Here is a 26,286-nt window from a genome sequence, read left to right as displayed (position 1 = left end):
AAAGATTTTGCATCCTGCCTTGGTATTTTTGGTTTTAAGCAGAATATAAACTTTCCCATTCATGCTAAAAGAAACATCTTGAATTTAGTCTGCTGTTCCCCCTCAACTGAAAAACTGATAACCTGCCTATCATCTGCTCCTCTCTTTTAATGTCAAACTCAACCTCTCCATAATCAAGATCCCTTGAACATTTTTTTTTCAAAAATATTAAGAAAATTAACAATGACATCTCCTCTGCTTTTTCCAAGTCTCTTGAACCTCAACATTCTATCCATCCTGTTCTGATTTCTCATAACAGTCTCAAAAACAAAATTCACCAAGACCTGGCTCCTGACATCCCTATTGTACCTCCTATGAAACCTCTCTGCCATCACATTGTTTCTGTCTTTCAGCTCCCCGCTGCCTCTGATATTTCAGATCTCATCTGTAAGTCAAAGCCCTCTACCTGTCAGTTAGACCCCCTCCCCACAGTTTTGATTAAAGCCTGCCAACCTTTTCTACTCCCTCTTATCTCTGTTATCATACATTCCTCACTCACCCCTGGAATTGATCCCGCCTCCTTCAAAACAGCTGCTATCGCCCCAATTCTGAAAAAAAAAACCTGGTTTAGATCTTAACAACTTTTATAATCTCTGTTTCCTCTATTTCCTTTAAAAAACACTTGAAAAAAATGTTTCAACATAAATCCACTCACATTTCACCAATAACAGTAGGAACTGGCTTTCAGTTAAAAATAGCATCAACTTAAAAATCCTTCTGTACACGTTCAAGACCATTCACCACCTCTCCCCTCCATATCTGTCTGATCCAGATCACCACTCCATCAACTCTTTTCAAATCCAGACTCGAAACTCACTTGTTCAAAATAGCACACTCCACATAATCTCCTTCACTCTGCTGCAGTTTATTTTATTTTGTGCTGTTGCACATGGATTTGATGTCTGTTTTTAATAATGCTTTGTGTTTTTATTGGACATTGTCCTTGTGTGTTCTGAAAAGCTTTCAAATCAAATGTATTGTTATCATTATTATTATTATTATTGATGCCGAATGTAGTTTAGTGGTGTCTTGTTTGAAAAGCATGAGCTTCTCCAAAAACAGTATCTAAGGACAACATATGTTGATTCAAATTGATGCCCTCAAACATGGACAAGTTTCTGGTCCCTAGAACGTGGCTCATATGTAAGTTTATATTCAATACAGCTCCAAATCCTGAGCACAAGTTTCCCTTCCTCAGCCATTCTTTGGTGGAGAGCACATTTAAGACAGTGGATTTCTTCAGAGGTACCAGGACTACATGACACCTGCAGGTCTGGTGACCAACGCCTTGAGTTAGACTCACATCACAGTGAATCTATCTAGTTCACTTAAAACTGAATGATGATAAGACTGGTCAACATAATTCCACACGTATTTAAAAAAGTTCACATGAATGAATGAATTATGGAGAAGGAAATTGTAAAAATGTTCTTGAAGTATGAGAGATGAATTTAGTGATCTTATAGACTGAGGGGGGAAACCGCACACCAAGTTCAGGCATATGCTAATTATAGTTGCAGAAAAAGACACAAAAGGTCTTACTTTTGTTTGAAGATAAAAGAAGCAGGTTCAGTTTTAAAAAGCTTTACTGCAGCATTTCTGAAAAAAAAAAAAATCTCTCAGTCAATCACACTTATTTGGGCTCAGTTGTGAAAGGCTGCCACACAGCTTGAAAACCATAAGATGTCACTGTTGAGTTGCAATTTCTGATGGAACCAGGAGCTAATGGACTCTATAAGGTTTACCATGTTTTGTGGAGGCATTAGCACAGACAAATCTGTAGAATATAGGGACCTTCTTTAACCCATATATAACTTTGTCATCCTTCACCCAGCGCCGGTTTAATCAGCTGATGTTTGACGAGGTGTGTAGGGTGGTAGTATCTATGATTGTATACCATATTTTAGGGGTTGATTCCATATGTTTAGTCACAAGAGTTCCTCTTTTGATGTGCAGTGTACACTGAAGAATCTTAATATCTATTAGACAGAAAACAAATGCTTTGATATTCATCAACATTGTACATTATACTGAGCAGTGTTTGCAACATTCCTCTTTGAGTAATCAGCTCCAGTGGCCCAACAGCAGTCACCACCCGAAACAGTCTTTTATGTGCTTATCTCTGTCTACATGTATATGGGCTTGCTGAAGCAAGTAGATGATGGCATCCAACCTCAGGACAATATTCAAAATGTTGATGAAGATTCTCAGTGATCCGAGTCATGATAATCATAAGAGCTTGAATACGAACAACTGGACTTCTTCTTGGATCTTGAAGGCATTTAATTTCTCATCATTCTTCTCTATGTCTGCATTGGCTAGCAATTCCTTGCCTGTGGGAGATTCTAGTACAGTGCAGGTGACACGGATGGTCTTGCTAGGCCAAATGTATGCTGTAACAAAAGGAGATTATGTCTCGCTCTTAAGGAGTTCCTGAACATCTTTATCACCATGATCAAAGAGGTGTTTTACACAAATACAGGAATGTGACAGTTAAATTAGGCCTAAAAAATTGCTTACAGGCAGACACATCTGTGTTATGTTCTCCCTCAAGCCTCCCTTGGGTCATTGGCCCCAAATATGACTGTAAAGCTGTATCAGGCACACATCACTCCACTTTCTCAGTCTCAGTCTCTCAGAAGAAGAATGTCATGTCTATCTAACCAACATCTCTCCTACTCTGCAGGGAAGTGCCAACGATTCCTGATTGGACAGAGGCTATGCCAGCATGCCAATCTTGCACAGCCTATCGCGATCCAGGAACTGAGGCAGAGAAATCTTTCGATCATGCCAGCACAAAAACACTTTCTTTATGAGGCTTTTGTTTAAACATCAAAAGCCAACTGGCATATTTACCTATGTACAGTCGTCTTAGTACCAGAGGCAAATGCTATTTCGCTCAAAATAAACAGAACTTGTCTTAGTGAGGGCATTGAAAACCTGCTGACATTTCTATCCCACGACTGAAATTCACTCACTTTGCCAATAGGGATGCATAGGTTGATCAGAGGGAATCGGTCGAGTTTCAGCTCGTCAGCCTTAGTCTGTGATTTTCTGATTTTTATGTCTTTAATTCCTCATTAAAGCGGAGTTAACAAAAGTAAGAGGAAATAAGTCTCAATCACTTTTGTAACTACTTGAGCATTTTTTTTGTTAATGTGAAAAATCGAAGTCCTTTCAAGTTCTAGCCTTGAACTCATAACCTGAAGCCTGTAAATCAATTCAGCAAACCACTTGACTATTCCTAGCAGTAGATCATCTATGCCAGGATGAGTCATAAACCAAGCCCTGTACATGTAAACTGGGCTGCCACTCTGCAACTTCTCCTTTCTGATTCAAAGGGATAAACAACCAAATCATACAGCTTTTATGGCTTCCGCCTCTGTGATCTCACACTATGAAAAAGTTCCTTTTCTCCTTGACTGCAGGACTTTCCATTGTTTATTAGACGAGCTGTCAGACGTGGTGTGTTTTAGTACTTTGAATAGTCTTTTTTTTTTTTTAGAGGAACCGGTTTCAGATAGATTAAGATTTAAGGAGAGGTGCAAACCATTTTATGTATGTAGATATATCAAGTTTTCAGTATGAAATATAGGTTGCAGTCCTTTACAATGACATGTCACCATGTATTGATGTTTATCTAAAGTTGTATTTACTTATATTCAACAACTTTTTCCCCTATACTCTGATAACTAAAACCTTATTTTTCAACATGACTATATGTTTTATTTTTGTATTGAATAAAACTCTAAATTTGTACTTTTTACCTTACTATATGACAGGCTAAATAAATCCTGGACTACTTCTGGCATCAAGGGTTAATGCAACTTCACTTTCACACATTTCACACTCTGAGGTGTGAGTTTGTGTAAGTACTGAGTTTCACAAATAACACCAGCGACGTATATTGGAGGCAGAGGATCAAACAGCTGCCCCTCTCAATAAAAATCTAGACTTAACTGAAATCCGAGTTTATATTACAACTTGTTTTCTACATTGAAATGTAAATGCAAATATCTGGATTATAAATGTAAATACATTTCCACATAATTTATTGTATTTTTGTACAAATGCAGTACACAAATTCTTTATCAATAGCGTCTATCAAAGTTCAGTTCAGAGCACAACAGGAAACATCCTCTCAGTCTTATAGTTCTTTCACACACATCAGAGATGCAACAGTTCCTGATCTGATAACTTTCTCAGTATGTCAGAACAGCATCAGCATAAAGTTGGGACCACTATACTTTTCCAAGTAGCTCGCCATTGGATCAGTGTCTGTTGATAATTCGGAAATAACTGCTGGCTGGTTTATGCAGGAGAGGCACAAGAGACTGACCTAAAAGTGAGGGCCTGCTCTTTAAAAGTATGCTTAAAATTGTTACCTCCTCTGAAAGAGTGTTGCTGCAGGGATAAACATCCTTAAAACATTTATTTGTTTTCTTGGGAACAGTCTGAATGTGCAGTGAGAAGTGACTTAGATGCTGCAGGAAAAATGACTTGCTTTCCTGGTCACTTGGAATGCAGATAAAGCATGCCGTTTCAGTCTTGGGAGCAGCAGCATGACTGAGTGTATCGAAATCTGACGTTCAAGACAAATTTACGTACCGTTATAGCCCCTTTTATACTGCTGAACAACATTAAAACTGGATATTAGGGAAACTACAGCATCTACAATTTCTTAACATGCACAATGTGCACAGAATGAATTAAGTGCATGTAGACGCTTCATAAAATCATTTCTATTGTGTGTCCCTTGTCAACATGGTCCCCACTGATATGTGCTGTCATTTTACACTGCAGCAGTTCCACGATGTCCTGTGTGCACAAGGAAACTGTCAGTCATGTTCGAGCCACGTTCAGCATTTCCTCCACAGTCAGTAGTTTCTCTCTGGGTTTCCCACAAGCTTCCCCCCTCTTCGTCTCAAGTCTGTCGATCTTCTCCCAGTCAGAAAAAGTCACCAGTTTCACTCCTGCGCATGAAATAAAAGATAACAACAGCGTGATTAAAGTGAAATCAAAAGCAAGGCTCCAGACTGTGGCTATTAAGTTGATTTGCAACAATTTTTGAGACAGAGTGACTACATTTTCTACACAGCCTATTTAACGCCGTTTAGTCTTTAATATTTAGTATCTCTTAGTTATTTTGTCTTAGCCTGTTTATCTCTATGACAGTAAACAACTGCTATCTATTTAAATTAGCTGTTGTTAGCCAGCAGGTTCATTTTGAACTGTTGTACCCCAGCCAGATGATAAATTAGCCATTGAAACAACAACGCTTTTGTTTAATCTTTTTGTTAATTTGTATCACTCTGTAGTTGTTTGCATCTCTTTGTTTTTCTTTTCTTTTGCATCTCTTTGTAGTTGTGTTTGATCTCATTATTGTATTTTCCATCTTTTTTTCTCTTAAAAAGATATTTTATTGAGTCCTAAAGTAAAATGTTCGCTGTCACCGTGGCCCAGGGCCAGACAGACCAATTGGGCGCTTAAGTCTGCAAATCTTCATATAGATTTCAATAAGAATTCTTTCGTTTGTTTGCTTTGTTTATTGCATCCCAGTATTATGTAAGACACTTTTTTTTTTTTTTTTTGGTGGAGTTTGACAGCTTATATGATGTGCCGCTGACCCACAGAATCCCACAGCATTAGAGCATGCAGAGTTTTGTATAAGACAGCAGGGCAGAAGACAAACTAAGGTGGAAGTGTTGAAAGATCAAGTCAAATTCAAAATTGTCTCCATCACCTCTCATTCATAGTGAGACAACAAGGGTTGTCGTGAATGGGTAAAATAGTCTATGAGACAGTACAATACCTCTTTTGTCCAGCAGAGTTCTGATGCTTTGTGAACCGGTCTTGGGAGCAGACACATCCAGTGTTCCCGAGTCCATGTCCTCCAACAGTGATTTTGCAGTGTCAAAGCTATTGTTCATAGTGGTGGCTATCACGCCTGTGGGGCCTGTTTTCAGCCAGCCACTACAATACAAACCTAAAGAGAAAGATGGATTAATCATCCACACCATTGTGTGTTTTTAGTTAATGTACAAGCGTTCTTGTCCTTAATTCTTTTCCCCGACTACCTGCAGCTTGTTGAATGCGGCCCATGGAGTTCGGTACAACTGCTTTACTTGAGTCGAACGGCACTGATGGGTCGATGGGGAGGCTCTTGTAGCCAATACTGCTGATGACCAGGCCACAGTTAACATCCTCTACTTCTCCAGTAAGCACGGCCTGGGATCCCTCTCCTGAACCCTTGATGTAGAGACGCAGCCACATTTGATCAAATCAGCAGCTGTGCACGGTGACACACACACACACACACACACACACACACACACCTGCACCCACATGGGCCCTTCCTGAGTCTTAAATTCCAAACCATTTTTACCTCCAGCCTGTTAACAGCCAGTCGGATGCCAGCTACTCTGTTGTTGTTTGGGTTGCCCAAGACTTCAACGGGGCTCCGGAAGAATCTGAAACCCCAGATGCGAGAGGCATTTTCCCTTCTCTGCTGCTCCTTCTCGCTGGGTATCTCCAGGGCAGTCTTCAGCATCAGCTCGGTGAGACGCTTCCTGGGCCTCGGCAAATCTGACACAGTAGAGATACGCATCTAGACATTTCCTGTAACTGTGTATTTTTTGTGTGCACAGATGGCAGATAAAAACCACAAGATTTAAGCTGTCAACAACACGAACAACTTAAGTCTGGCATTTGGAGGCGAACAGACTGTTTCCACTGCTTGCACCTTGAAATGATTAGAGGTATTAATCATCCCAATGCCACTTGTCTAGCAAGGATGAGGACTGGGCGGAAGGTCAACAGGATGATGTGTGGTGAATAACACTCACACGATTCTCTTCATTTTAAGCTCAGTTTGTATATGACTGCAGCTATTTTGACTGGCTGGAAGTTTCCATTCACCTCACCGCATATGGCCTCAGTGTATAAGCGCTATAGGTCTCTAAACAGAATGCCTAAGCTGTTAACCACAACATGTTTCCTCCTTCCATGTGTGCGTGTAATAAGTCTCTGCATGTGTCAGATACTTGTTTCTTATGAACTCAGAGTTTCAACATGAGAAGTTGCCTTCTTCTACTCGCATCTTTTCAGCTGTGTGACACCTGCACGGCATGCGGGATATTTCCATTCATGAAATTTGAAGATGACTGTAAGATGAACGTAGATTCCTAACTTCAAATGTTACCCAACAGGGCAGACTGGTGAAGCTGCAAAAAGCAGCACAAATGTCAGTCACAGCAAAGACATCAGGACAAACTTTCACTTTTCTTTTACCTTTAAGAGCCTCTATGACGCCTTCAAAATCAGCTGCCACCATCTCAGGCCTGCTTCCTGGCAGGTTCACCATTTCTCTGAGCTCCTGCAGATGAAGTCAGGAAGTTTGATAAGCTTATCACTTATTTGAACTTTGGTAATGTCAGTAATACCTGGGTTTCTGTGGAGGTTTTCTTTATACTACTTGGCTTCCTTCCATAACTATAAGACATGTACATGTTGCAACTAACAAGCAAGTCTTTAATACCAGGAAGTGTAGGTTTCTATTCTTAATCTGTATGTCTTTCATTTACTATAACTCCTGTGCAGTTTAGCTCATGTCATATGGATTGTTTTGTAAATGGTCAGAATATAAAGATTGCTTAAAAACATTAAGCAGACTTAACAGTCATTCTGTGTCAGATGTCAGACGGATGCAGAAGAGCCTTAAAATACAAAACCGCTGATTGTCGCTGGGCCCCATCTGCGAACATTTCTGACCTCAGCACCCTCACAAGTTCCGACTACTTCATCAAACACTGCAGCAGTCATAAGCTAAGTTCACACCTTAAAAGTGGCGGTACGGTAAACTAATCTTCTAGTAAAAGGAAGTAAAAGGAATAAAAAAAATAAATAAAAAATGAAAAGCACCACATTCATCAAAACTAGAAGATTTTAGTTCAACCAAACTGAAAATGACTTGTAATGTGTATGAAAAAGCTGGTAAAAACTGACGGCTAAACTGGTAAAAATATCAACCGTTCTCATTAGAATATGACAGCAAAACAAACGGTAAAACAGTTTGCTGTTATCAGATCATCCATTAAACAGCTTAGAATAAACACATTCCTAAACACTGACCATTCACTCCTTTCTGCAAAAACTGCAACAATATCTGCAGTAACCCTGCTGTGCTACCATTTACATCCACTTTAAAACTAACTGCATGGAGCACACTTGGAGTGGTGGCTGAAGAAAGTGTACATAACAAATAAGAAATTAAACATGGTTTTACATGCGATTCATGTGCCTGATGTGGCTTCAGTTCAATGAGGAAATATCAGCGGTTAGTAGAATTACTGTGGAGTCCATAAAGTTATTCATCCGATTATGGCTGAAAGCTTTTTTCTATAAAAGCCTATCTGTCCCCTGGCTCACACCTTGATGGTGCATGCGACCTGCATGGGTCCCCTCCGGCCAACGATCAACACCCTGCGGACCCGACTCTCTGCCAGAGCTTCCAGAGCCGGCCAGGTGATGTCCGTTTTCTGCAGAGAGACAATAAACAAAATGTTGATTTCTCAGTGGTCGTAGATGTTTGGCCTTGATTCTGGTGCAGGAAGCTTTGGCATCTGTTCATAAAAACAAGTCACTGAGACTTTTCTGGTTCCTTAAAATTTCCACTGCACTTTGATCTTCTGGAATTGGGGTCTGTACACTATAAACGAATAAATGAAGCATCCACTGAATATTTCCAACAGCTCGAGGAAGTTTCACTTTGTGTCTGTGTGCTGTTAAAGTACTATCAAAGAAATCTGTTGACTGACTTTTTGAAGGCTTTCAGTCGCTCTTCCCAGACTTCCTGAGCCAAATCAACCTGCAGAGGTGGTCTTGGTTGTTGTTGCTAGACTGTGTTTTTGGTAGTTTTAAAGTAAAAGACTAAACATATGATCACGCACTCCATGCTGATGTGAGATAACACTGAGTAGTAAACATTCCACCATGCTTTACAGTACCCAGAGCAGAGAGTTCCTTGTATGAATACTTGATTTTCCTTATCTTATCAGCTGTCCTACTATCTCACTCGTAGCCTTTTGTTTGTGATCAATTTATTGCTCCATTTTCTATTTTTTTTTTATTTCTCTCTCACCTTTAAAATATCAATGGGAGACAGCAGGATTCTTGCAACATCCAAGGCCACGTTTCCTTGTCCGAGGATGACAGCTGTCTCACAATTCAGGTCTGGACTCATCTGAATGACAAGCGTGAGAAAGAAGCAAGGATTTGTTACAATGAAGTAACTAAAAAAAGAAAAATGTTGAGCACAAACGCTGTGGGTGCTTTTTCCATTGTCAAACATTGCATCATTTACGAGAATTTTCACTTATTACACAAACCTCTCGACAGTTGGGCAACCCGTTGTACCAGCCGACCAAGTCTTTAGCAGAGTGCACGCCGGCCAAGTCTTCACCTGGAACCCCCATGCTCCTGTTTCCCTCTGCCCCGTAACTCTGTCAGAAAAAAAAACAGGCACAAGACCAGAGAAAACAGTAGGAATGCGATAATGCCCATTGGTTTTAAGGTGATTTTACAGTTGTGTTCTTACCAGGACGACAGCGTGGTAGGCTTGCTGCAGCTCGCTGACACTTACATCCGAGCCTACGTTCACGTTGCCGTAAAAACCACAGCGCGAATGCTTGGCTGTCTGCGTGAACGTATTTATGACATTCTGAGAAGAAGAAGAAAAAAAAAAAAAAAGGTCAAATCAACTGAAGTAAAATCCGACTTTCACGGTTCCTAAAGTGGTGATTTAGCTCCATTTACCTCACACGCAGTAATTAGAGATATCATAACCACTTGGAAAATGTATCGACTTTAACTTTCTTGAGAGAGGCTGATGTTTTTTGAATGAGAGTCTGTTGAAGCCGGGGAGGTTTTCAGAGCTGCTGGCTGTCATTGGTATTGCCCTTTAAGGCATTTCTGCATCAGTTTCACATTTGATAGCAGGAGCCCAAGTTCATTTGTTTTCCACAGTGTAGGGCCCCAAACACAACAACCATGTTTCTATGTGTTTGTGCTTATCGTCCACAGGCAATCGCAGTTTTGGGCACTGAAGCCGAACTTTCTGGAAAACACCAAAGATTTTCTCTTGGAAAGCCGTGATTTTTGGCTCGTGACGTCACATTTTGCGCTCCTACCGTATCTTCTTGGTAAAATGAGGGCATATCATGGGGAAGAAAACCTTTTTCTGTACCGCAGAGCATTTATTTGGGTGTCTGAAGTCACTACCAAATCAAAAACTAAGAAGTAATCCAACCTTGGTGTTGAAAATGTGTCATTCGGTGAGCCGTTCAGAATTCACCAATGTGGCAGGTAATGTGAACTGTGCAGGAACAGTTAAAAGCATGCTAGTGTTTTAACATTTCCTGGAGTCCCTCTGACATTTTTTCTCAGCTGAAATTTTTCCATTCATCTCAAAAAAACAAAAAAACAAACAAATAAAATCTTCATCTAGACAAGAATGCAGACATTCCCACAACAGCTGGGAAAAAACTGTCTGGCTGTTAGGTGGCCGTAACGTTCTAAGTGACACCAGACAAAAATAAAAGAGAACATTCTGAGCGCGTCCAGCGAGCTGATTCTCCTTTGGCAAAAACTTAAGAACCAAAACAGTAGTTTGTGCAATAGTGAACCAAAAAGAAAAGATGTAAATACGAAACGTCCCAAACCCCAGTTTGTCAGAGTGATCTGGAAGTGTGTCGCTCTCTGTTTAATGAAAAACGCATGTTGCATTAAATGAAGGTGAAGCAGCAGACAAACTCAGCTGAAGCTGTTATTAGCTGTTTGGAATGCGCCCATGAACAACTGTCACTGAGGTGACACGCTTATTTTCCTTTCAAGCAAAAGGAAACTAGCCTAAAGCTGAGAGAAAACCAGGGGAAGGTTTTTTGTTTTTTTTTTGAAAATGACACATTATGAAACCAATTACTTTCACCCGTTGACAACAATAAACCGTTGACATTGTTCAGGTACTTTTTCCTACAGTGGAAAATTTCTCTGTTGACATACCTAACCTCATCTGATCTCTTGACTCCACCTCCCTGTCTGGGAGGTTCACTTTCTATTCGCACCCCCCCCATCATTGATGCCAAACAGTTGGGATGCAATCTGTGTGTGAACTGAACAAAACACAAGCAAACACGTTTGTCTGCTTTCCCCAACTATACCAACTGCTGTAATAACAATAGCAGCAGGCTAGTGCTTCTTATATAAACCAGCAGTTTAGACACTGCAGCAGCTGTCTGAACGAAAGACGGGAATCAAAAGCTTGCTGTATGGTTGAAAGTTAAAGGAAATTAGTTGTTGGGGCAGACACCTTGACTTCAGGATGATCGGGGGCCACTCCGAACCTGACCAGGCCAAAGGGGACCGGCAGCCGCTCATAAATGTCAACCTCAACATCTTGGCGAGCCTGTTGGGGGGGGCGACAAGACACAAAGTTAGACTGTTGAAAATATTCAATGAAGAATTCATTTGATTTTTTACAGTACACAAACCCCATTTCCAAAAAAGTTTTCTACGTCTTTTTTTCTTCTTCATGGGACCCTTTCTTTATCAGACAGAAGTCCAAATGATTATGTTTCTGTGTCTTCACTGATCCACATCATGGTATGAACATACCCGTTTATGAAGACAAATACCAGCACTGTCTGTCAGCTATTTCCTGTTCTACTTGATGTGGAGCCGCTGTATCAAACTGGGACATCTATTCAGAAGGCTATGGAAAGAATAAGTGACTAAGTAAACTTGTTTTGCTGTTTGTTTTTAAACTCTGATCTGGCCTTTCTTTTACTGAAGATTATGAATGGGTTGCACTTTGTGATAAAAACCTCTTTAGTCTTCTTTTAAGCTAGACAACAGACAAAATGGGTGTTGGGTGTTTTTGTGGTTCTGGAGCACCTGCATGATAACATCATTCATTCTTAACTTTGTGCCACAAGGCAGCTACCCTGTAGAAAGTATTAAAGGTGAGTAACTGAGTAAATGTCCTACATTCCCAGCACTCTGACAGATGCCACTCTGAAATATACTCCAGCTGCTGATGACCTGATTTCTATATTGCCAGGAAAACTGGAAATAGGTCCAGCAATTTACTGAGACGTGCACACAAAAAATTATGCACAGTATAGAAGGCAAAAACAGAGTTTATACAGTTCGAACAAGCTTGAAATTCAACATTTAGCATGAGCATCTTTATTCTTTATCAGAGCTCTTAGACAGGCTTTCTGTCATTTCTTTAAGGAGTCTTCAGGAATAGTTCTCCAGGCTTCTTGAAGGACATCCCAAAGCTCTTCTTTGGATGTGGGCTGCCTTTTGTTCCGTTCTCTGTCAGATGATCCCACACTGCTTCAATAATGTTGAGGTCTGGGGAGGATTCATCCCTCCATAAGACCTGTTGCCACTGATTTTCAGTCCACTTCTTGTGTCATTTGTCATTTGTTTCCCTTCCTTAAGAATGGCTTCTTGACAGCCACCCTTCCATGGACACGGGTCAACTGAAGGTCCAGATGCATCTCTCAGGTCTGTGCTGGATTTTTTCCTCTTTCTTAAGGACATCCCTTTCAGATACTGTTCATCTGCTGTAGATAGTTTTTTTAGGTCTGACACTTGTCCTCCATTTGTCCAGTTTCCTCAGTTGTTTGTAAGGACACACTGCACACCATAATGAGATAAGCCAAGTTCCCAGCTAATAGCTCTCGGTTTGCCTGTTATGTGTAGATGCAACACTGGTTCATCACTTGAGGTAGGTGCCTTTTTTATACTTGAATGGTTCACAGGTCAGAGTTAAGTGGCTTGATGAACAAAAACAAGAACGAGGTACAAGGACTGGACTGAAAATGAGTGAGAAAGCAGCCAATGTCCAAAGAAAAACGTTTCAGAAAGCCTGGAGAACTATAGCTTAAGACCACTTTAAAAGATGTCCAACTGTTTGGAAGAAAAATGTTTGAAAAAATGAAGGATTGCTAAGGACTTTTGCAGAGTACTGTATCTCCAGGAAGGAATCTTCCACTGTCAAGTACATGTGAGAACAGCAACCGTGTCAAAGGGCCAGACAGAGTTGTCTGCAAATTATCGAGAAAGATTTTTTGGAAGAAAAAAAAAGCATTGAACAATGATATATGTATTCTGGGGAGATTAAGGCCTTTTTTTGGTCCTAAATTCACAGATGAGTTCGGAATTTTTTCAATTCAGTTTTATATATATATATAGCACCAAATTACAACAAATGTCCTCTCAAGGCACTTCAATAATACAGTCCAATTCGAGCCAATTGGAGTTTAATTCATTGTAATCATAAACCAATCAAATCCATTTAATTCAATTCAAAATTAGTCTAATTCATAAATACAGAGCCAATTAAAAAACTATTTCCAAACCAACAGATTGCACCGAAACCTCCCTTTGGTCCAATCTCCCGTCCTGAGCGTGCATGAGGCGACTGTGCAGAGAAACGAACTCAAACTTTCAGAACTCCTTATGTGTCCCACATGAATTTGTTTTGTTTTTGCAGCCAAAAGACTGTCTGTTCCACTTGCAAGAGGGAATGTTGGGAATTCACAGCAAAAATACACACTTGAAGTGATTTTGCCTGCTAAACTGATGGAGATTTTGAAGAAAAAGCTTGTCTGGGAAACAGTTTTAGAATAAACTGTCCAGCTACTGTGGTCCTTTTAAAAGGAAAGAACTACATTTCATTTTCAAACAACTGACTCCTTTTTGAATGTGGACATACCGATGCTTAATGCTGCTTTTAAAGCCGATGATAACAGTTTGCAGTCATATGAAAAAAAAATAATACCTTCCTTCCAGTTGTAACGTTTTAAGTATCAAGACATAATAATAGAACATAATCAAGTAAATTACCTGTTCTTAAAATCAGGTACAACCTCAGATGAACAACAACAAATTATATGTGCTTCCATAGTTAATTAAGGGGGTAAGACGCAGCCAGGTGCTGCTAATCAAATCTACTTGATTTACTGATCAACAACAAGTGAATGCACCTCCATAAAGGCAGAAGTTTTGTCAGTTTGCTGGTCTGGAGCTTTCAGGTGTGTTTTAACACAATGCCATGGAGGAAAGACACCAGCAATGATCTTAGAGAAGCAATTGTTGCTGCCCATCAATCTGGGAAGGGTTATAAGGCCATTTCCAAACTATTTGGAGTCCACCATTCTACAGAGAGAAAGATTATTTACACGTGGAAAACATTCAAGACAGCTGTCAATCTTCCCAGGAGTGGACGTCCCAGCAAGTTCACCCCAAGGTCAAAAACCCAAAGAGCTACATCTCAGACTGTACAGGCCTCAGTCAGCATGTTAAATGTTAGAGTTCATGACAGCACAATTAGAAAAAGACTGAACAAGTATGGCTTGTTCGGAAGGGTTGCAGGAGAAAGCCTCTTCTCTCTAAAAAGAACATGGCAGCACAGCTTAGGTTTGTGAAGTTACATCTGAACAAACCACAAGACTTCTAGAACAATGTCCTTTGGACAGACCAGACCAAAGTGGAGATGTTTGGTCATAATGCACAGCAGCACGTTTGGAGGAAACCAAACACAGCATATCAGCACAAACACCTCATACCAGCTGTCAAGTACGGTGGTGGAGGGATGATGATTTGGGCTTGTTCTGCAGCCACATCATGAACTCCTTTGTATATCAAAATATTCTAGAGTCAGATGTGAGGCCATCTGTCTGACAGATGAAGCTTGGCTGAAACTGGCTCATCAACAGGACAATGATCCCAAACACATCCTCACCTTGATGAGATGCTGCGCCGTGTAGAAACCTGCCGGGCCGCTTCCAACAATACACACCTTTGGACAACTAGAGGACAAAGAAGCCTTTCCACACCCACCAAAACCTGTAAAGTCAAGAGTGTGGAGTAAGCAGGGGTGTACGCCTCAACCAAACATGAACTGAGCTGAGTTTAATTAGCTGAAAGCTCATTCTGTAATACAGTTTTACATGCAATGTATAACGTTATAGTCCAATCTCACCAAGTGTCAAAGAAATACTATCATAGTTTGGAATGCAGTTGTACATTCTCCTTTTAGTGCTGTTTACGCAAGTCAAATGCCAAACTGCTGAGTGAAGTCACCTTTGATGCAAAGTAATCATCTTTTTCAGGATCAGAGGGTGTTCAGACTATTAGCGTTATGTAACAGCAGAAATAACGATAATTTTGTTTCCGGGTAGCTCACCTTCATGAAGTCGGCTTTTCCATCTCGCTCCTCGAAAAGTCGACTGCTTCAGCTGAGAAAACAGCAGTTTATAGCCGCCCATGTTTTAACTCCTGGCTAAAAACGAGCTGCCTGACATAAAACGAAAAACCAACTAAACCCGCCGTGCTGTTTTGCTGTAATTTGTCAAGCAGCTCCACATGTCTGCCCCTGCTTTGAGCTTTGGACAGTGACTTAGTAGGAATGAGATCAAAAGCCAAGGTAGACGAACGGTTATCTGAACTGGCTAGTTGTCACGGACATTTAGCTAGCTTGCTAGATAAGGCTATCAGTGAACTCTGACTTCGAATGTCAATGTAAATGTATTTAATTTGGACATTTAAACTCGATTTAAGTTATGAAAACAAGCCGTTTTCAAGGTAACACCTTGCGTTACAGCAACTACAGCCCGTGTAAAACGGCACACGTCAGCACCGAGGTTCCACAGACACAGCTCACCTTGCGTTCTTCGTTGAGTAGCATGCTTCCATTACAAAACACTGATGCCAACTTCTAAATGTCCAATCAATCATTTGTCAAACTTTCTCCCTTTTTATTAAAAAATAATATATATTTAATATATTAATATATATATTTATATATATATGAGCATTTAAGAACTTTCAAGAGAACAGCAACATTGTGATCAAGAAGATTTAATGTACATATCAAAACAAGCAGAAAAATGTGGTCAGTGTTTATTCATTTTTCTATTAATTTTTTTGTCGAAATCATGACAAACAAAAACTATTCAGTACTTTGGAAACCTCATCTACACATGCTGCATGCAAAGTAATGCAAATAGTAATAATGGTTGTACTGCTGCTTTTCTTCACTGATAGCAGTCACACGAATCATGTCTGTACAACACCACATCAACCAGGATGTGGTCCCTATCACTCTTTTTTCTGCAGACAAAAAGACAAATTTGTACCTACAAGGAAATGACGGGCAGTATAGAAAAAGACAAGTGGCTTACAATAAAAGAGCCTTGTGTCGGTCATATGTTTTTCAGGTAAATTTACCATGTGACATATATATTTTTGCATGGAAGTCCAAATCTTATCATCAACCTTGCACCTGCCCTGAGCATCACTGAATGCCCCTGCTGTTAGGATTGTTTAAAGATGTGACTAAGTAAGGACAGTACTGGGGCGACTGCCGAAGACAGATGTGCTGATCCCTTTCAGGTCTGGGAGGTCTTACAACTCTGGCAGGTTTGAAGTGCTTTTTAAACTGTAAGAACACAAAGATACCTTCATTTGAACACACTCAACCACTCTGCTCATGCATTATTACAATAGAGGGTAAGGCAAATCCAGCTTCGTACTTACTGCCTTGCACTTGAAAATCAGCGCGCCGATGAAGAGGGACAATATGACACTCAGTGCTGTAACACTCAGGGAAATCAAGGTGAGATCCAAAATGGTGTTCTCGCATTGGTCTTGGGGGACACTCTCTGTGAAAGGAAATAATCAGAGAAGGTTGAATGGATAACAAATAAAGCTACAGCTCTTTTGATGAGCGCGTACTGTGGAATTCTTTTCACCTCTGACAATGATGATGGTCCCATTGCTGGTCACGGTGACCAGGTTCTCTGACTCGAGGAGAGTCCAGCGGCAGTAATACAAATCTGTGTCTTCCAACCCCAGCTGAGACAGCTGCAGTGAGATTGCGGACTTTACCTGCAAGTCTTTAGGTATAAGAACTCTGCCCGCAAATTTTGGAGCTATTGTTGTTTTTTTTATCTGTTCATTTCCAAAATGCAGGTGCACAACCTCCTCATTCTGGAACTTCCTGCGCAGAGTGAATGACAAGGGATTTGACAAAGATGTGAAGCATGTAGTCTCAAGAGATGAGTTGACCCTCAGAAGGGAGATGGTTGAGGGGTTTTGAGACACTGTCAGGGAGAGAAGAAGAAGAAGAGGCAGAAGTGTTGTAAATGATCATTTCAAACACTGACTTTTGTGAATTTGTGAAAAAGCTGATGAGAATTTCCAGCTGACACCACTTCGACGTAACTACATTTCTCTAGTTTGTACTTGTTACATTTTATGCTTCATATCTAGTCATGACAAATTTTGTAGGTCAAGATTTAACACATAAAAGACTTAAAGATGAAAAGAGTCACAGCTTCGTCCAGTTAGAGTCACATCATCTTGGATAGGGTACAAGTTGGGGGGCTAGAACCACGATAATAACTTTCAAAATATCTGATGTCAGCTTTACATGCAACAGAAAAATCTCAAAATATCATTAACTTTTGCTTTTTTTACTGTTACTGTTGATGAGTATACATTTTCTGATAAAAATACTTAAAAGTAGGGTTTTAAATAAAATACTTTTGCATGCATTGGATCAGTGCATTTGTATAAGTAAAGACTCATTTTCAACTGGTGTCTTTTGAAACGCTGCTCAGAGGCTTGAAACAGGATGAAGCTGCAAATAAACAGGAAAAGATGACTCAGACTTACTTTTTAAGACATCTACAGTCTATTTTTTCAGCTCTTAAGATAGAAACCTACCAACTCTTTTCTCCTATACAAAAAGACACTCACCTGCTAAGTTGCTGAGCAGTACCTCTGCAGGCATGCAGAGCAACCCCAACACACTGCTCCACCAGTGGCCTTTCATCCCGCAAACCTGGGCTGCCACATACAGTACACACACACCTCAGATCTAACTGTCAGTCTGTCAGCCTGAAAGGCGGACTCTCACATGAATGCTTGAAGTGTTGTGTAAAAAGGAAGTGCGAATGTACTGACACTTGTGACTTGATTAGCTGTGTGTGGGTGGGTTTTTGTGCTGTGCTGCTTTACATCACACATGTATGCCCTTAGATTGGCAGCTTTATTTGAAGAGATGTTGCATCTCTCGCGGTCATACTAAAAGAGTTTACCAACACCATGCATCCATTAGGAAAATAAAGAACACCATATTTTAGTGCTAAGGTTTAATGTATAAAATTAATGCTCTAATCCTATTGAAAATTAGGTAACTACAGCCTCGGATGAAAGACAGTAAGTGACATATTACACAATGTCTGTCATGGTCTGAATTTCATGTTCCAGTGTTAGGCTTTTTGAGGTCATGTTGGTTTTTCAATTTTTTCATGTCCTGTATTCTTGTTTCATTTCCTTGTTCTGGTCCTTCCATCATTCCAGTAAAGGCCTGATTGTATTGTTTTGTTTTCTCTAGCGTGGCAGTCGCTGGTGCAGTGTCATCCTCTATCCCCCTGACCTCAAGTAATGACTTCTTCACCTGTTAAATTTGATACAACTTCAATGTATCAAGACAATTATTATCATTACTATTATTATGATTCTATTAAAAAGGCTACAACATGTTTTTGGGATTAAAGGAGCTGCATTAGGCTGGTATAAGTCATATTTATCTGATAGATTACAGTTTGTTCTTCCTCGCACAACAAAGTAAGTTATTGAGTTCCACAGGGTTCTGTGCTTGATCCTATTCTTTTTATCTTATATTATATCTTATATTACCATTAGGTAATCTTATTAGACAACATGGCACATTTTTTTTTATTTCTGTACTGATAATACTCAGCTGCACTTATCTATGAAACCAGAAGAAAGCAATAGGTTGCTCAGACTACAAGCATGTCTTAAGATACTTGAATGGTGTTTAGGTCAGATGTTAATATCATGATTTTATTAGAGAATGATGAAAGAGTCATGAAATGCTTTAAGTGATTGTGAGTTGACATGTAGTCTAAATGGGCTGATTTTCAATCTCAGTTTCTGACGCAGTTAGTTGCCTGATTAAAGAAACAGACGAATATGTGATTGAGAGCAGCTTTATTGGGAATCAGGCTGGGTTAACATACAGTTATGAGTTTCTGTTTTTACAAAAAGATGCAAAAAGATGGAAGTTTGGAGGATATGCAGAACAGCTAGGCCCATTTTAATCTAGTTGAAGATATACATGTTACAGTGATTTGATCACCAACTACATGATCTTTTGTACAATTTTTGTTGGGCAACTATATTTAGATATAATATAAAGTCTGGTTTGGGTTGGTCTAACACATTAATTCGTTAAGCACTAAAAATGTTGTACAACTTCATTATAACATAATTATGTTCAAATCACTCATGCACTCTCTATGTCAGAGACTATAAAAAGCTAGAGTATAAAAAGTATTTTATAAATACATTTTAAAAGAGAAAGCAAGAAACACTTAAAATACCATCTTCTGGCACTCAGAAAACTTGAATAATGACTACACTAAACCTCAAGTGCTTAAATATATCAGAATCTATACAGAGATTTCAAATACGTTTAATAGTGTGATTTAACCCTTTAATAGCCTGCTTTACCATCTAATAGAGCACATTTGTCACACATAATAATCAATCTTATTAAAAAACTGTGGTAGTGAACCTGTGTTAGCCATCTGTACCAGCAGGCAACTATTCACACATTGGATCATGCGACCAACATGTTGGTAATCAAGTCAGAGGTGTTCCACAGTGACCCAAACGACCCCGCATTATGTCAGGTGTGTCAGTGACTCACATGCTACTTCAATGACTCCTGAGGTGTGGATGTCTTTTCAACAGCTTATAAAACTGAAAGTCCACACTGGTTTAATGAATGGAAGAAGCCTTTTGGATGAGAGGTAAAATGTCAACTAAAACAAAGACAAAAAGTTCAGATGCTTTCTTTTCAACCTTCTAGAATGGATTGTTGGGCTTCCTGTTCGTTTAAGCTCTGGCTTCCCTGGAGCAAGCTTTTCTGAGTTTGTTTAGTCTTAACCAGGTAATACAAAATGGCTAGAATAATGGCAGGAGCAACAACACCAATAACTATGATGAGTGACACAAGAGTTCCTCCCGGGGATGTGTGAAGAGGTTCTGGTCTTGGTGGCTGGGGCTCTTCGCCTATCACAGGAAAAATGATAAATTAAATGTAATTATTTTAGATACAGTGACACTTTAGGATGACCATGTTGATCCTTTTAATACAGCTCGTGGTTTTCCAACCAGCTTTCTGGCACACATGTTTAATATAGTTTGCTCTGTATGTCTGAAGAAGAAGCATTAACAGACTTTTGAAAAATACTCACCATGGACATTGATGGTAGATTTAGCCATACCTTCACTAAACCACACTTCAACTGTGATATTTTCGTCTCTCTCGACCTTTGACATTTCCATGGACACATAAGTCTTTGCATCCCAATCACAGCTGTAATCCGTCAGGTTACATAGGTTTGTGCCATTTGCATCACTCCAGGTAAATCCTGCACCTTTAGTGGTATCCATGGTGCGTTGTATGGTACAGTTTATTATCACTGAGTGTCCAGACTCCGCTGTGCAATTCAGTTTAACATCTGAGTGAAAAAAAAATTAACATCAAATGACTGGGACATTTATTTTTCAATGTTCCTATTTACAGCAGTTACTGTAGATGTTTCACAGAATTTGTATTTGCCTTACAACCACAACATTCATTATTTATCAAACAACTAATTTTAACATACATTCATCTGATGAAACACTGTGTTGTAGGACAATGAGCAGACTCAGACCCATCCAAAAGCAGGACATCCTGAAGCTTCGCTTTTTTACTGGAATGGTGCCTCTGTGGTGCAAACAGAGGGGATAACATGAAACCAAAAGTAAGATGTAGAGATTGCTTTTTTGTTTGCAACACATCAAGGGTGGCAGACAAAACCAACAACTTATCTCTGCCACCCAGTGATTGTAGAGAAGCTTGAAAAGAAACGTCTGACTGAACAAGTCAAACCTTTGTAAGAGCGACGGCTGCTTTAAACATTCTATCAGATAATATCAGTCACAGACAGCTGCCACCATCAAGCTGCATGTTGATCCTGACACTAGATTTATACATTTGCTCAATAAAAACAAAAACTTCTCATATACAGCTATTAATCTCACTTTTCAAATAATACTGTATCAGTTTGCTCAGAATGAGTGGAATCATATCAGAAAAATCAGGACAGAAAATGTGGAAACATATTCATCGTAACACAGCCGTGTTCAAATTACTCAGAGTTTAAAAGCAGTGAAATGGTTAATATGCATGCAAGTATTTAAATAAAATGCGTACAATTTTAACCTGAGTTTTTTTCATTTCCTTATTAAAATATGGTCACTGTCTCATGTCAGATCTGCATGAAAAAGTATCCAAATGACAGCTTTATGTTGCGTGTGCTTCTCCATTGACTTGGGATTCATAATTACACATCTAGTTTTATAGTCCAGCTTCTGGCACTTTGGTACAGATCTACTTTGTTACAAATATAATGGCAAAGGTTATGTTTTCTCTAAATCATCTTAACGTTGTTGTAAAAACAAGTCTGTGAGGTATAAATCAGAATCCAGCTCAACATTAAAATGCTGCTTATCGTAACCATTAATAAATTAATACAAATGATTCACCTATTAAATCTGTGTCCTGTGGATAAATTGCACACTGCACACAATGAGTCACTTTCCTGCTGAATATTTGACAGTTTCCTTCTTTCTATTTAAACAAAAAACGTGTGGTTGAAAATAACTGAAAACAAACTCTAAATTTAACAAAAATGAAGTCGATCAATGAAACCTTCAATATCCTGATAAAACCAATAGATTAACTGTGAAGATACATGACCTGTTGAAGAAGAAGAGAAGAAAAGAACAGATTTTGTATAAATAGCTGCACAGAAAGTGAAGGTTACTTACTTGAATGAGATGTTCTTTTTCCAGAAGGAATTATTGAATGACTTTGTAGAGAACAGGACAGGTTACTTAAAGAAGTCCGTCCTCCTACACGGCATATGGGGAATTTCCTGTCTCCAAGGTTTGAACTGTTCAAAAGATAAAAAGATAAAAAGACTGACAAGAGGAGTGGAAACAGGAGAAGTGTAATTGAAAGAGACTTGTTTCACAATATGGGTCAAAAGTCAACATTGTTTAAACAGATGAACATTACCTTTTGAGATTGTCAATAGTGCAACAATATTAGATTACATTTGGAGACAAAAGAATTGTGTGAGAAATTAGTTAGAAATCGTTCAAATACTTAGCAAAGTTTGAATTAGATTGGGGCTGCACGGTTTGCACTGTCGCCTTGCAGAAAGAGGGTTCCTGGTTCGATTCCTGGCTGGGGCTTTTTTGTGTGGCGTTTACATGTTTTCCCCCTGTGTATGTGTGGGTTCTCTCTGGGTGCTCTGGCTTCCAATTCTGGCCCAATCACAGCTGGGATAGGCTCCAGCCCCCTAACAGCTGTTGGATGAATTACTTTGTGGATGATGGATGAATTAGATGACTGCATCACATCTGAAGAAGTTGAGACAGGGACAACAAAAGGCTGGAAGAGTCAGGTGGGCGATAAACATGCTGCAACTAATTAGGTTAATTGGCAGCATATTGGTAACTACACTGGGTATAAAAAGAGCTCCTTTAGAGGCAGAGTCTAAAAAGTAAAGATGGGCAGAGGTTTAGCAATCTGCACCAAAGTCCATCTATAGATTGTAGAGCAATTTTTGAATGATGTGCCTCACTGTAAAATTTTTGTCTGTAAATATTCCAAATTGAGCTGTACATAATATTGGCTTAGCTTTGCTTAATAAGTTTGACCTGGTGTAAAGTGTTGTTGTGCATCTGAGGTTGAGTTTACCTCATTTGAAAACCTGGTGAGGAACAGATCATTTTTGATGACCTGAACAATAAAACCATGAATTGAAAGGCACACTTCCTTTTTCACATCATGGTAATGTACACACTCAGCATATTCAGCACGTACGTCGCTGCTTTCACGTGACAAGGTTCATACACATTAATTTATTTATACTTCCTGATTTTTCTTTTCGTTTTCAAGTTACATAATATGAGTGTTATAACTACAGTTAGAACAACTATGGGGAATAGCTACAGTACTTCTTTACTGACACGAGAACATCCGAAATCTGCCGTTGATTATACCGACAACTGCAGAGAGTGAAACCTCTTAAAGTTGAAACTCAAGAATAACTATTTGTGCACCTGCCAAGAAGGCAGACTGTGATTTTCACTTAATGCGTGAGGTTTTAAAACGACAGTCCACAGACCAATGAGTGACACTAGGGTGACCATGTTGGTCTTTTTAATACAGTTCATGATTTTCCAAACAGCTTTCTGGCACACCTGATATTCCCATGTTTTTTTTCCCTCTTGTTGTCTGTTTTTTCGATTTCTCGACTGTTTTTGAACCTCCTGTATAGACTTCTACCCATCTCCTCTGTTTTACATCAAGGTCCGTCCATCTCTGAACCATCGGATTGTTGAAGTTGTTATGATTCAGAGATTACGGTTTGAAAGGTGGAAAAACAACTCAGCAGGGGAGCGTGGTGAGTTTCATTCTTATGGACTCCTAAACATGAATTGTGGAGTTAAGGAAAGTTCTGAAAATCAAACAAAGCTTGAATTGCTGCTCTGACATTGATGTATAGAGTGCTCATTGTGTTGCATCAGGTTTTTCCTTCAGAAAGGAATTTCTCTTTAGATGCTCAAAAAAACATCACACAACTGTAATGAAGACCAAGAATACCATGAATTACATTTATGGGTTCCTGCTTTATTAAATCATGATTTACACATGAACATGTAACAACTTTAAAGACGTAACTTAGAAATGAGTTTGAAGAACAACAAAAATTTGTATGAATACATTTTCTTTACCTTATTCCCACCCATTTTGTACAGAAATTAAAGTGGTCAAACCTCCTAGCCCACTCTGTGGATAATTGTGAATTTACCCATTGTGGGACTAATAAAGGTTTATCCAATAAATGGCCCATATGTACAAGGTGGGCTGCATGGTGGTTAGCACCATTGCCTCACAGCAAGAGGGTTCCAGGTTCAATTCCCATGTGGGTTCTTACTGGGTGCTGAGTTTCCTCCCGCTTCTCACTGTCCAAAAACAAAATCAAACCACTCTAAATCATCCCTAAGAGTGGTTATTCTCGTGTGGCCATGTGATGGACTGGGAACCTGCCCGAAGACAGGCCAACAATGCCAATGACACCTATTAAATTGGATTATGGTGCGTGTATGAAGGGCTGGGTATCGGTTACGTTAGTGGGCCCAATATGTTGTTTACTGTAAGTTTTTAACATGAAACACAGAATGGCTACAATGGCTACAGCTATGGCAGCAACAAAAACAGGTACTATAGTTGTCCTTTTCTGTTCGTCTGGGCTTTTGCTCTTCATAATCGCTCCTGATGTAGTTTCATCTGAAAAATGACATACACGTATGTTTAATAAACTTGCTCTGTATGTCTGAAAAAGAAACATTAACAGAATTTTGAAAGACACTCACCGGCGCATACCTTTACTTGGATTTCAGAATGATCCATACCTTGTCTAAACTCAACATAAACCGTGACAGTTTGGTTTCTGCTGACGTTTAAGATTTTTAGGGACACATAAGTCTTTTCATCCCAATCACAGCTGTAATTTGGCAGGTTACATATGTTTGTGCCATCTGCGTCACTCCAGTTAAATCGTATAGCGTTACATTTATCCATGATGCATCGTATGGTGCAGTTCAGTATCCCTGAGCGTCCAGCACTGAACTCTGCTGTTTCGCTGCAATTCAGTTTAACATCTGAGAGAAAAAAATATCAAAAGATAAGGTCATTTCTTTTTTAATGTTCCTTTTTACAGCAGTTGCTCTGGATGTATTCTCAGACTCATTATTTATCAAACAACTAATTTTAACATACATTCATCTGATGAAACGCTGTGTTGTAGGACAATGAGCAGACTCAGACCCATCCAAAAGCAGGACATCCTGAAGCTTTGCTTTTTTACTGGAATGGTGCCTGTGTGGTGCAAACAGAGGGGATAACATGAAACCAAAAGTAAGAGTGAGAGAAAGAGAGAAAGGCTGCAGCTATAGAAAGCTGCAACAGACTATTAACAGACAATGTGACCTATTTAAGAGCTTTAATGTGGACATATTTGCAATCTCAACTCCTCAGGTTATTCAAAACCAGCGCTACCATGAACATAATCCTGCCTCACAACACTTTCAGGCTTTATCATTTACTTGTCAAAATGCAGTCATGGCTGACTGTCCCATGATTTTTTTATACAAGAAAAGAAGGTTGAAAAAAAGAGGCAAAGAGCAGCCGCAACCAACACAATTTAAACAGAGAAGTTTCAATAGCGGAATGTCCCATTTACAAAGTTGTAGAAAGTAATAGATAAATGAATGAAATACTTTACTGTTAAAGCAGTTGCAGAAAATCAAATCTAATTTTTCTACTTTTAAAAAGTTGTTTTCTCTCAATCATCTTAATGTGTTGTTAAGAGATAGTCTGTGAACTCAGAATCCAGCTCAACGTTAGAATGCTGCTTATCGTATCCATTAATGAATAAATAAATACACGATTCTCTTACTAAATATATGTCCTGTGGATAAATTGCACGCTGCACATAATGAGTCACTTTCCTGCAAATATTTGACAGTTTCCTTCTTTGTATTCACACAAAATAACTGGAAAGAAACATTACATTTAACAACGACTGAGTGGATCAATGAAACCTTCAATATCCTCATAAAACCATAGATTAACTGTAAAGATACATGAGGTGTTGAAGAAGAAGAGAAGAAAAGCACAGATTTTGTATAAATATCTGCACAGAAAGTGAAGGTTGCTTACTTGAATGAGATGTTCTTCATCAGTAAGGAATTATTGACTGACTCTGGACAGAACAGGGCAGGTTTCCTTATCAACCTGTCCTCCCACACAGTGTAGGGGAATTTTCTGTGGACAAACTGAAACTGTTCACATGGATAAAAATCTTTTGAAATCGAAAGGATAAGGTGGGACAGACAGACACGTGTTGCTCAGTCGCGTGTCAACAAGTGAAAGCAGTTCCTGCAGATGAGCGCTACCTTCTGGAACCGTCAAGAGTGCAACACTGTTGGACTACATTGGAAAAAAAAAGATAA

The 26,286-nt window shown here is 39.3% G+C and overlaps 2 protein-coding genes and 2 long non-coding RNA genes across 5 annotated transcripts; all 4 read right to left on the bottom strand.

Annotated features, from left to right (window-relative positions):
- Nucleotides 1–4,074: 4,074 nt before the first annotated feature.
- fdxr (ferredoxin reductase) lies at nucleotides 4,075–15,713 on the bottom strand. Its single transcript, XM_072373469.1, has 12 exons — nucleotides 15,296–15,713; nucleotides 14,852–14,955; nucleotides 11,405–11,500; nucleotides 9,635–9,757; nucleotides 9,426–9,539; nucleotides 9,179–9,280; nucleotides 8,469–8,576; nucleotides 7,330–7,414; nucleotides 6,425–6,624; nucleotides 6,117–6,288; nucleotides 5,852–6,025; nucleotides 4,075–5,012 (listed from the first exon to the last, which is right to left on the bottom strand). The coding sequence occupies exons 1-12, from the start codon at nucleotides 15,375–15,377 to the stop codon at nucleotides 4,882–4,884; spliced, it is 1,491 nt and encodes a 496-aa protein (XP_072229570.1). The 5' UTR covers nucleotides 15,378–15,713; the 3' UTR covers nucleotides 4,075–4,881.
- Nucleotides 15,714–16,060: 347 nt separating this feature from the next.
- On the bottom strand, nucleotides 16,061–18,046 carry LOC140278134 (uncharacterized). 2 transcript variants are annotated; one of them, XM_072373072.1, is made up of 4 exons: nucleotides 17,872–18,046; nucleotides 16,863–17,213; nucleotides 16,648–16,772; nucleotides 16,061–16,569 (listed from the first exon to the last, which is right to left on the bottom strand). In XM_072373072.1, exons 1-4 carry the CDS (start codon nucleotides 17,945–17,947, stop codon nucleotides 16,516–16,518), a joined length of 606 nt encoding a protein of 201 aa, XP_072229173.1. In that variant the 5' UTR covers nucleotides 17,948–18,046; the 3' UTR covers nucleotides 16,061–16,515. The 2 variants fall into 2 exon arrangements, with proteins under 2 accessions (XP_072229173.1, XP_072229172.1); XM_072373071.1 differs by having other exon boundaries at nucleotides 16,062–16,549; nucleotides 17,872–18,040.
- Nucleotides 18,047–20,213: 2,167 nt separating this feature from the next.
- LOC140278384 (uncharacterized) lies at nucleotides 20,214–22,079 on the bottom strand. The gene is made up of 3 exons (XR_011909190.1): nucleotides 22,027–22,079; nucleotides 20,820–20,918; nucleotides 20,214–20,669 (listed from the first exon to the last, which is right to left on the bottom strand). It is a non-coding gene; the product is annotated as an uncharacterized lncRNA (long non-coding RNA).
- Nucleotides 22,080–24,658: 2,579 nt separating this feature from the next.
- On the bottom strand, nucleotides 24,659–26,272 carry LOC140278649 (uncharacterized). Its single transcript, XR_011909211.1, has 3 exons — nucleotides 25,994–26,272; nucleotides 25,052–25,150; nucleotides 24,659–24,933 (listed from the first exon to the last, which is right to left on the bottom strand). It is a non-coding gene; the product is annotated as an uncharacterized lncRNA (long non-coding RNA).
- Nucleotides 26,273–26,286: the final 14 nt, after the last annotated feature.

This window comes from Leuresthes tenuis, unplaced genomic scaffold, assembly GCF_036924035.1.
Source record: "Leuresthes tenuis unplaced genomic scaffold, fLeuTen1.0.hap1 SCAF_20, whole genome shotgun sequence".
Classification (NCBI taxonomy): Eukaryota; Metazoa; Chordata; class Actinopteri; order Atheriniformes; family Atherinopsidae; genus Leuresthes; species Leuresthes tenuis.
The sequence above is the reverse complement of the archived record's forward strand: the minus strand, read 5'-3'. Positions and strand labels throughout refer to the sequence as shown.

Bases quoted from the DNA above. Each gene is read 5' to 3' on its own strand.
- fdxr (XM_072373469.1), bottom strand. From the start codon at position 15,377: ATGGGCGGCTATAAACTGCTGTTTTCTCAGCTGAAGCAGTCGACTTTT. The intron at 14,956-15,295 runs GTGAGCTACCCG...TTGACTTTACAG, and splicing joins GAAAAGCCGACTTCATGAAG to GTTTTGGTGGGTGTGGAAAG. The intron at 9,758-11,404 runs GTGTCTGCCCCA...TCTTCTTCTCAG, and splicing joins CCGATCATCCTGAAGTCAAG to AATGTCATAAATACGTTCAC.
- LOC140278134 (XM_072373071.1), bottom strand. From the start codon at position 17,947: ATGAAAGGCCACTGGTGGAGCAGTGTGTTGGGGTTGCTCTGCATGCCT. The intron at 17,214-17,871 runs GTGAGTGTCTTT...TCTCCCTGACAG, and splicing joins ACTGCTCAGCAACTTAGCAG to TGTCTCAAAACCCCTCAACC. The intron at 16,773-16,862 runs GTGAAAAGAATT...TTCCTTTCACAG, and splicing joins GACCATCATCATTGTCAGAG to AGAGTGTCCCCCAAGACCAA.